At 45.0% G+C, this 10,783-nt stretch overlaps 1 protein-coding gene across 7 annotated transcripts in view; it reads left to right on the plus strand.

Annotated features, from left to right (window-relative positions):
- Positions 1–9,590, plus strand: part of EBF3 (EBF transcription factor 3) — a 151,349-nt gene extending 141,759 nt beyond the window's left edge. For 2 of the 7 annotated variants that reach the window (XM_078150686.1, XM_020978355.2), the window contains exons 12-16: positions 302–367; positions 928–1,105; positions 2,304–2,492; positions 3,032–3,121; positions 6,916–9,590. In XM_078150686.1, the coding sequence (XP_078006812.1) occupies positions 302–367; positions 928–1,105; positions 2,304–2,492; positions 3,032–3,121; positions 6,916–6,947 (555 nt within the window). In that variant the 3' untranslated portion in view covers positions 6,948–9,590. Of the gene's footprint in view, positions 1–301; positions 368–927; positions 1,106–2,303; positions 2,493–2,923; positions 3,122–6,915 lie in introns of all 7 variants that reach the window. The other 5 variants (XM_020978348.2, XM_020978351.2, XM_078150687.1 and 2 more) reach the window with 3 other exon arrangements.
- Positions 9,591–10,783: the final 1,193 nt, after the last annotated feature.

Below are 10,783 nucleotides of genomic sequence, written 5' to 3' on the forward strand. Positions count from 1 at the left end.
GGCACAGGCTGTGTTTGCCCCTACCCCAGCAGACCCCTTGGCTCATCAATCATCAGGCAACAGCTGGATGCAAAACCCAATATGTCTAACTTTGACTTGAAGGCACAGGCATGTGCCGTGGTGTGACCTACCTTGCCCCGGTCTGACAAGAGCACAGAGGTAGCATGGGTCCAGTTTGCTCAGTTTATCAGTCCCTTCCACTGGCAGATGTGACCATAAATATGCAGCCTCTTCTGAAAAGGAACAGGAAGCCTTGGCGGGCACTTGCAGTGACATAAACCAGAGTTTACTTTTCCTTTAGGAAGTATTACTGAAGCGAGCAGCTGACCTTGTGGAAGCCCTGTATGGGATGCCCCACAACAACCAGGTAAGGCACTGATGTTCTTTGTAGGCTCCCACTTGGGGACCTTTGATGCAGGGGCATTTAGTGCAAGCTGCCTGATGGCACTGAGGAAACGCCTTCCCTTTCCTCGTTGTTTTCTTTATATGGCAAGTTTTAGTCAGGAAGGATGGTTGAGCATAGGGTGCCAAAAGCATGAGGAGAGAGAATAACCTTGAACTTAGTCCAAAATATACTGTGGCTAATGGGAAGTCATAAGGACGTTTGCTGAGCCAAGCAAATGAGTGAGTACAGCAGAATTTGCAGCCTCGGGGCAATAGTCTCTGGCCATCATCCTCGTGAAGTTAGTTTTCACGTTTAAAAGAAAAAAAGTCCCCAGCAACAGTAAGTTCATACTTTCCTTCCTCATCCCTGGAGGCACTGGGAGAAGAGGGCTGGTTCAGTGCTGGGAGGCGGCCACTTTCACCATTGGCGTGGGCCAACATACAGAGTTATAGGACGTCAGTTCAGAACCTGTAGCAGGACTCCTAAGTGGAGCAGCAGCGCGAGAGAGGCCGCGTAAGGAACCTGTTCCATCCCTGTCCTAGGAGATCATCCTGAAACGAGCAGCTGACATCGCTGAAGCGTTATACAGTGTGCCGCGTAACCACAACCAGATTCCTGCCCTTGCCAACACTCCAGCGCACACTGGCATGATGGGAGTGAACTCTTTCAGCAGCCAGCTCGCAGTGAATGTCTCAGAGACATCACAAGCCAACGACCAAGGTACGTATCCAGGCAAGGGTTAAACTCTCCTCAAACCCCATGGACTCTTGGAGTTGGTTGATGCTAGAAATGGGCCTCGTCCCTCTGCTGCACACAAAACGAGTCAGTGTACCTGTAGTTGATGCATACGTGGATCCCAATACTTTCTTTCTTCCCCCTGTTTGGAGGAACTACTACCTAGCAAAACTAGGAGTCAGCTGTAGAGTTGCTATCCAAGAGCACAGCACTTTCTTTGTAAGGGGAGTTGAGTCTAAGTTCTAATGACATTATAATTAATGCATGTTGGTTTGTTACATGGTTAAACATGGTTTGCTTGAAATTTTCTTGAAGACAATTCTATATAACTTTGCTTTCTAGGTAGCTGATAAAGTAGAGAATCATTATTGAAGTCACCCATAATTTTTGACGGTAGCATACAGGGTTTGTGTTCTCATCTCTTAGGAGCTAGAGGGAAGAAATAACCTGAGCAGGCCCCCTCACTCACCCCTAGATGTTCTTTTTTTGACAACAAAACTCTTCATTTGCCCCTTCTATTAAATATATCAACCATAGGAAACACTTGTAGGCCATCTCCCTTAGCTTTTCTCTTTAAAATACCTTCAGACACTAAGCATTGTATCGCCCTTCCCCCTCCCCACTCCCCACACAACTCAGGTGATATCCAATAGCCATGGTCCCTGTGAAGTTAGTTATCCCCCTTGGGGTCAGCAGGCTTGCTACCATTTTTACTCCTGCTGCCCTTAATGAAATATGTGCTTGCCAGCCTCGTGATAAAAATATCAACCATTAGAATGAAGACCCCAAAACAACCTTTTAAGGCAGGATCCCTGAAACAAACAAGTTTTTTCCTGTCAGCGATGGCATTTGAAGGTCTGGGAGGGCTGAAAGTTCATCCGGTGTGTTGGTACAAACTAGGAATCCAGCCTGTTGATAATTGCTACTAAAGATAAACGTGAAGGCACCTGACACAACTGGATCGAAGAGAGCTTTGGTTGACTGTCTCAGCCCGAGGAGAGACAACTTTAGGCAGGGTTGGTGTGATAAGGTTATCTTCAGCTGTGAGGGCTGATAGTGCAGTAACAAGGCGGTACAATCAATTAAAAATGTCTACTCTGTGGTGTAGGTTCGCGGGGAAACCCCCCCCAAGTGCGTATTACCAATAATAACGTGATTTTTGTGGGGGGGTGGCTCTTAACAGTAGGCTACAGCCGCAATACAAGCAGTGTTTCCCCGCGAGGATACGTTCCCAGCAGTACACCCCAGCAGTCCAATTACAACACAGTCAGCAATAGCATGAATGGATATGGAAATGCCGGCATGCCCAATCTAGGCGTCCCTGGCTCTCCCGGATTTCTAAATGGCTCCTCAGCTAACTCTCCTTATGGCAGTAAGTGTCTGTTTTTGTAACGCATCGTCATGCAGATTCATTTTTCCTACCAAACCCCAACACTTGCCTTGTCTTGATTTTTCTATGACGTGAGCTACTGGATAAAAGGAGGGGGTGACTCTGGAGGCTGGACATAAAAAAATGGCTCTAAGAAATTGATCTCCAATGCGTTCTACCCAGTGTGGTCGCATGACACCAAACCAAACCAAACCAAACCAAAGAATTGGGCTGCGCAATTTGTAACCAAAGTCCAACACCAAAGAGTTTGCCTGTTATCCAGAGAGTGGCCAAGCCAAGAAAGTGTCCTGTTTTTTCCCGTTTCCTTTTCTCAATCTCTTAAGAGGTGGGCGAGGCCTTATATGACTCTCTTTGTCCGTGTTTGCCGTGCACAGACCTCAAGCTGAGTCCTGATTCTCTTTGCTTTGTTGCAGTAGTACCGTCAAGCCCTACCATGGCAGCCTCTTCGGTCACCCTCCCTTCAAACTGTAGCAGTACGCACGGCATTTTCTCATTCTCACCTGCCAATGTCATCTCTGCAGTGAAACAAAAGAGCGCCTTCGCTCCAGTCGTCAGGCCCCAAGCTTCTCCTCCGCCATCGTGCACCAGTGCAAACGGGAACGGGCTTCAAGGTGAGTGAGAGCTCTGGGAGACGTCTCTGCCAGGTGGGTGGGGGGTTGGCTTCATTCCATTCGTGGGTGATTGGGTGCTGTCCAAGGGCATCAGATGGCATGGCCAAGGTCAAGAATGAAATGAGGTAGACAGAACAAGTCAGGGGACATCTTTAAAGCTAGCCACTTCCATGTCTTTTGGAGTCAGAGAGCACAAATGAACTTTTCACCCGATGCTGCCTCTTGAGTTTTTACATCTTCTGTTTCGAAACAAAGCTGGATTTGTCACTGAACTGTGTCACAGAATCTCAATGGATCATCGATTGGGGGCTGGAAGGGACCTCAGAGGCCACCTCATTTTTCAGATGAGGAGACTGAGGCTTGCCCAACGTAACAGGTAGTAAGCGATGAGGCCGGGATGTGAACCCGGCTCACGACTCTAAATCTAATCCTCTTTGCCCTGAGTTCTTGCACTCTCTGCTCCATCCCATAGTGCATTGACTTACTGCCACTGCCCCCACTAACATTACAGCAGTGACATATTGCATGGTGTAGGGGGTAACATGCTAGATTTAGCATTGCAAAGACCTGAGTTCCAATTCCCTCTCTGACCACCTGTGGCCTCCAAAGTCTCTTTCATCTCTATTTCTGTGGTCTCATAGTTCTACAATCCTCGTACACTTCCTAGCTACATGACCTTGGGCAACTCACTGAACCTCTCTGTGCCTCAGTTTCATCATCTATAAAATGAGGAAGTTGAACTCAATGATTTCTTAGGTCTCTTCTATCTCTGTCATGTCTATGGTCCTTATTTTAATTCCTGCATATACACTTAATCCTTTTGGTTTGCTTCGGTTCAGTGGATGCAAGGTTCTGACTTTTTTTCTATCAAAATGTTTGGAAGATCCCATGAAGAAAACCACAGTTGAAGGATAAGTGAGAACATTATGGATGTTAGTTACTGAAACAGGTACATCGGTCCCTGACGTGGCAGGGTGATATCCTGCTTCCAAGGCACAGGAGCTCATGAGGGCATCCATCCAGAATTTGGGGTATTCTCAGCTTGAATGATTTAGTGGCATGACATTTTCCCCCCCTCCCCAGGGGGTCAAACACTAAAGCTTGTTTTCCATATTGCCATTTTACACAGATGAAATTGGAAAGGGGAATGACATCTGACACTGGGTGCGGGCTACTGCCTCTGCCACCGCTTGTGTCCAGTTTGAGAGATGAGTGACTGACACCTTACTGCTTCCTCCACGGTGAATGGCACTTTCAGGTTCATCCCTTTGCCCACTTTGAAGAACAGTAAAGGGCCAGAAGCCTTTTTCCCTTCCACCCAACTCAAATTACTCTGGTTGCTGTTATTTGTGTGGCCTCTGAAATATTCTTTAGGGAAGGGTGTGGAGGATCATTTTCATGGCATCAGAGATGAAGGCTGAAAAGGGGCCCTCTCTGCCCACATACCAGGGGAGGGTATGCACTGATTGGTCCAGAGAGCTGCATGTATTGTCCCCTGGCCACATCTGTCGCCACCCCAGGCAACAGATAGTCTAGGAGGGCCCAGAGCTTAGCTAGGCTCCTTCCAAGGCATCTCCCCTTCTCTCAGGAAGGGGAAAAAGCCATGAAGTCAGGCCAGTCATCCCTGCAGATCTAAAAGAGCCATATGATTACCTAACTATTGTGGTTGTAGGTTTTGGCAGATGCTAGCAGGTATCCTTTTTCTTCTGTAACAGTGGAGTTTAGAAGCCATAAGACTTGGGAAGAACTGGTCATTCCTGGCAGTGGCCAAAATGGACCACACCATCGGCTCCATCCCAGTCTTGCCATTTCAGGGTTGCATTTAAGATGAGCTCAAGTGGCAGCTGAACAATTGGGGCTGGATTTAGGTGACAGCTGGGAGGGAGGCTGTGGCCAGACAGACCTTTCTTCTCTCCAAGAATGGTTCCCATGCTCCCAGCTACGTGCTTGCCTCCCCTTGCCCTGGCCTCATCCATTTATGGAATGCAACATTTTTAATGGGCATTTGCTACGGATTGCCTACAGTCTCCATGTCAGAGGTGCCTGGTAAGCACAGAGAATTCCTGTATCCAGATTTTCATCTTCACCAAGCCCTTAGTGACAAGTGACATCATTGGAACGTACTCTTGGAATGTGCTCCTCCAGATGGAAAGCCAGTCTGACCTGGTTGCCGTTTTCCAGGATACTGTTATATCTTCTTAAAAAAAAAACAGTTTAGAAAAAGTTGGGAAGGGAGAGGAGGGGCCTGAACATTCTCAGGGCTTTGAAAGGATCCAATTTTCCCAGTTCCTGCTAGAGCATTAGGAAAGCTTAATGGAGGTTAGGAAGGAGCTTTCTGATCCATCCCAGCTCCATGGCAGGCAGCCCACATAACCCTGAGCCCTCAACCCCATCACTACCTCACCACCTTAGTGCTTGCTGATGGGATCACATCAGGAGTGTGTACATACATGAGTTGTAACGGTGAGTCTGAAATAAATTAATATTGTTGAAATTAATGAACTGAGAAATTGAAGCCCACATCGCTAAACGAACAAGTGTATTAATATCTGGTATGCATAAATTAATGAGAAATATCATTCTGACAAAAATTAAACCACACTGAAGTTAAGACACTCTAAATTACATTCCTACCAAGCGGTTAACTCAAAAGAATCAGGGGCACTTGGCATTTCAATCCATAAGTGTTTGTTTATTTAAGAGAGAGAGAGAGAGAGAGAGAGAGAGAGAGAGAGAGAGAGAGAGAGAGAGAGAGAGAGACAGAGCGCACTAGAGATGCTAATGTCACCTCTTTCCTGGCATGGGTCCGTGGATTCCAAGGCAGGTGTGTGGCCTGTCCTTGGTCTTGATCTTTCAGAGTCCTTGATTCAGGGAACCAAATAGTCATTATAAGAAAGGACAATTAACAATGTCAAAATTGAGTTTTGCCACTTGAGGCTGACTTGGTGGGAGGGGGGGAGGCAGGGTGTCAGGGCAGAGTGGAGAGAAACTGAGGTTAGGCTGATTTTGATTTGGAAACTTGAGAAGTGTCTGGTCCTTGCTGGCAAAGGAAGCTGGCCTTGTCTGACATTACCAGAAGTGACCGTGCTGTTTCTCAGCTGTCAACAGAAGCAGTCCCTGGGGAGTCTGGGCCTCTGTTTGCCATTAACAAAACGCTAACAGAAATGTCACATGTGTGGGAGGAAGCAGGATGCCTGCCCCCCAAAAAAGGTCAGCATCCTCTTATGATTCGGAGAGAAGTCTTTGGGGGCCATGGTCTTAGAAGGGGCCCTTCCCTGGATTTCCCCCATGCCCCATGCCCATGTGGATGCCCAGCCCATGGGTGAGAGAGAGAGACTTTGTGCCGGCAGCTCCTCCAGCTGTCCCTCGACCTAGTATCTTTTTACCAAATGGATGCTTATGATGATAATAGTAAACACTCAAGTATATCAAGTGCTTTAAGGTTTCCAAAGCACTTCACGGTTATTATCTTGTCTAGCCTCTAACAGTTCTGTGAGGTAGGTACTAGTATTATTCCCACTTTGCAGATGAACACACTAAGTCTGAGAAGGGCTATGTGATTTGCCCAGGGGCAAACACCTAGTATTGGAGATGAGATCTGAGCCCCGAGTCCCACATTCTACCAGCTAGGGGGAGAGGAGCAGCCCTTGTACCTGCATACAAGTCTCACCACAGTGGGAGGAGACCATGGCTCCATCTTGTCCCCTGACCCCGTCGGAGCTTACCTGCTTTATCTGGTCCTTTCTATTAACGACAATGTGTGCTTTTGTCTCTTGTCTCTGTTTCTCTTTCAGCTATGTCTGGGCTGGTCGTCCCTCCCATGTAAGGTCACTTTTGTTTACCTACGTAGCATCAAGCATTGAAGGACGGGCTTCAGGGGACAAGTTTAGTATATTAAGACATGCTGATGGAAACAGTATCTTCAAGACAAATCAGCACCAATCGAAATGCTACAGAAAATGACTTTGTTTAAAGATTTTATTTAAACTCTTAAGAATCGACATGCAAACAACCTACTTCTTCACGAACAATTCCATTTATTGACTGAACTTTTCTCATCTTTTCACATTTCTCAGTTCTGAAGAATAAGGAGAAAAACAAAAAACAAAGCAACCCCTATTTTGTATAAAGTTTCCAATTCCGTCTTGGCTCTGTCTCGTACTTGCTCTGTGTGGGGAGAAACTTTGTGGATGCACCATTCGGGGTTTTCATGAAACACTGATGAAAAATGCCTCAGAACATTTTGCTGTCCTCATCACTCGATTCACAATGGTTGTGTAGCTCTATAATGTGAAATATTTTTTTGTGGTGAAAAAAGGGGGCCAAGGAGGTATGAGCCATCAAACTGGAAAAATGAAAAAAAGGATGACTATATGATTAGGAGAAATTGGGGGTGGCCGGGAGGGAGGGAGGGTTTGTCATTGCTTAACTTCATCTTAATGAAATGAAATGAAACTTTGTAACTTATTGTAGTTAGCGATTGTAACTTTGATATTGAACTTTCTTGCCTTTGATGAGCACACTGACAGAAGAAAGGGCCACTGTCGTCTGTTGGTTCAAATATACTTCCACTGCTAGAGCTTCCTGTTAAGCAAGCGTGATCTGCCACATTTTTTCAACTTTTGCTAGCCCTGTATAAAACTGTTGCATTCTTAGGCTACTACTGTGGAGTCTGTTTCTTGTACCAGAAAATTGTCCTTTTGACTTCTAGGTCCTTCTTCCCTAATGTGTTTTGTATGTGGTTATAAAATGGTAGACTTTTGTGATTTTGCCAAAGTTGTAGCTAAATATTTATACACTTGTCTTGAATTTTTTTCAAATCCACGTAACTATTTAGAAAAGCACGTTTTATTCCTTATGGGCCTGATAAGGAGTAAAGCCGTCTCGTCCATCATAACAGTTCCTCTCACGTACACACTTGCAGTCACAAAGGGATTTTATTTTGTAACATATCAATTATAAATATTGTATTTATCTTTGAAATTTTGTACATTGCTTTGCCCATCCTTGATTTCTTCCCACGTGGATTGGTTTCATTCTGGCCCAGTATCGTGATGCTGAAGGTGCTCAGCATTAAGCCAAGAACAGATGCTGGCCTCCTCAGCGTTTTCACGTTTTATTTCTGCTGCCCAACTCTCGCTCTTGTTTAGACTTTCCATCCATTTTTTTTTTATTTTGAGAAAAGTCAAAATTCATTGTTTATTTTTATATTGTTTTTAAGTTATCTGAACAAATAATTTTGGGGAAAAAGTTGTTTGTTGTATAGTCAAAACAAAGTCGTGCCAGCTGGCTGTGATGAATACTCGTGGACTACGTGCATGTGATGCAGCTGCGCGGGGACTCCCCAGGGGGCTCCCGCTTGTGGCTGTCCTACTTCTTTTCTTTTTTTGTAGAATGTAAAAAGTCACTCTTAGCTGCCACCCATGACTTTGACACATAGCTGAACTGTGTTTACTGGAAAAATTCAGAGGCCTAAAGTTTAAAATAAAATTTACTTCTGATGTTTTAATTCCAATGTTTGCCACATTAACTTCTCTGATGCCTTAAAAGTGGACTTCTCTGACGAATCTTTGTGCTGTTTTATCATGGGCTTACACCACAGTTGTTAACCACAACTTCATTTGGAATGATTTACTGCGTTTAAAAAGAAAAGAAAAGAAAAAGCACAAACCCGGTGTTTAGTCCTGTCACTCCTATGTGTGTCCATTTCTGCTGCAATATGCACCCTCCCCCCAGCACTTCTTCCTAGCCGTGGTTTCAGAGGAAGCCAAGGGCAGTCATCATTTATATATATATATATTTTTTTTTACAGAACATTTTTGTAGTATGACCCAACAGCGATGACTTTTTAAACTGGAATGACCTCCTGAGTACATTGTGCCTCCTTGTGCCAAATCCATGGTAGTTTCAAAAGCTTCATTTGTTTTTCTTTGCACTAAACGCTTTGCAAATGCAGCAGAATTCAAATTTCCAACAAAAAAGGAGGGACTTTTTTTTTCTTTCTGGACAAAAATGCACATTTTAGTAACACGTTTACTAAGGGAGTACAAAAACAAACGAGACAGTACATCACAGCATTGCCGTGCACTCCACATGTTTGTGCTGTGATCACTCCTAAGGCTTAGCTAAGTGGAAAAGCCTGAGAAGTCACTTTGGAACTGAATTGCCTCAGTTTTATTTTGTCTAAGTAAAGGTTTTGATCTTAAAAAAATAAAAAAGAGGTCCTGCGTACATGTTGAGAAAGTTTGCCAGTTTCCTCATCACTGCGGCAATCTGTTTGTGTTCTAGATGACTTAGTCAGCGCACCATCGCTTCCTTGTCTCCAAACTGAACGCTTCACTAAACGGTAGATTTTCCTGTTAAAGACCCTACAATAAGATTGTTTTATCTGTACATTTTTTCAGATATTTAACTGTATAAAAATGTTCATTTTACACAATATTTAATTAAAGTATTTCTTGTCTGTGAATTTCACTTTTAGTACTTTTATCTGGTTCTGATTATTAAAAATGTCTGACAAAACGCCAAGAACCCACACACATCAGGGCTTTCATTTGTAAAAGATGGAGCCCAGAGCCATGCCTGAGGATAGATAAGATTCAGAGAACGACCTTCCCCAAAGTTATCAATCCTCTTGCCCTCTTCTCACCTGCCTTGTAAGACACGCTGTCAATACCAAGGGGAAAGGGTTTTTTTTTTTTTATTACTCAATATGTTGGCTGTCTATGTTTTACATGGCAGGATGGATTTACACATACGTGCATATATACTTGGGAAGTTCTGGCTATAGAATATCTCGACCTATTATTACTCTCCTCATTTCTGTAAAAACAAGCAGATGAATGATGAGGCCTACCTGACCATATAAATAACAGTCGGAATGAGAATAGGTTAAAAAGGTCCTGGAATCCCTGAGTTTGAAAAGAGGGAGTGAGCTTTGAAAACACGGGAGACCCATGTGCCGCCACCTCTTCCCCCAAGGTGAGCCCCATGAGCAAACATCTTAGCTTCTCCCCTCAATACCCTCGTTGGACTCTTGCTTCCTAAGTCTTAACACACGCAGAAGGCATGACGGCAGCAGAGGCCATGAACAACACGGGGCAGGGACTGGGTGGGGGTAGGGGTGGGAATCTGCTGGTGACCAAAGGCTAGGGTGCATTGATGAGCTTGGCTCTGACTGGAGATAGCTTCCCAAGGCCTCCACCTGCCTTCTCACCCCATGAGCTCGGGAGTCATTGCAGAAGGCACAGGGCTTCTGGCGGCTCCTCCTGTCTGCATGGACTCTCTGCTTGTAATGAGCTGTGCCAGGAGGGTGGGCTTTCTCATTTACGTGCCCCGCGTTCAGCGTGCACAAGTTCTATGTGCTCACATTTCTATTGCCATTCGGATTCTTTTTTCATTTTCCACCAAATGAGAGATTGGCTTTGCATGTTTTGGCTTGAAGCTCTGTAGCACAGACACATGAGCGTGATCTAAATTAGCGTTCACAAATGTCATCTTAATTACTTGTTCTGCTGAGCAAAACAGGAAACAATTATTCAAAACAGAAAGGGACTTGTGAATACCTTTTCCCCCTATGTCCCCCATTTACCATCTCTTCATTGTGAGTGGGTAGCCCTGGAGCGGGCTGAAGGCAGCCAGCCTGGCTCGTCCCCCTCCCCA

The sequence above is a fragment of the Phascolarctos cinereus genome, unplaced genomic scaffold (assembly GCF_003287225.1).
Source record: "Phascolarctos cinereus isolate Bilbo 61053 unplaced genomic scaffold, phaCin_HiC Scaffold_3;HRSCAF=262, whole genome shotgun sequence".
Classification (NCBI taxonomy): Eukaryota; Metazoa; Chordata; class Mammalia; order Diprotodontia; family Phascolarctidae; genus Phascolarctos; species Phascolarctos cinereus.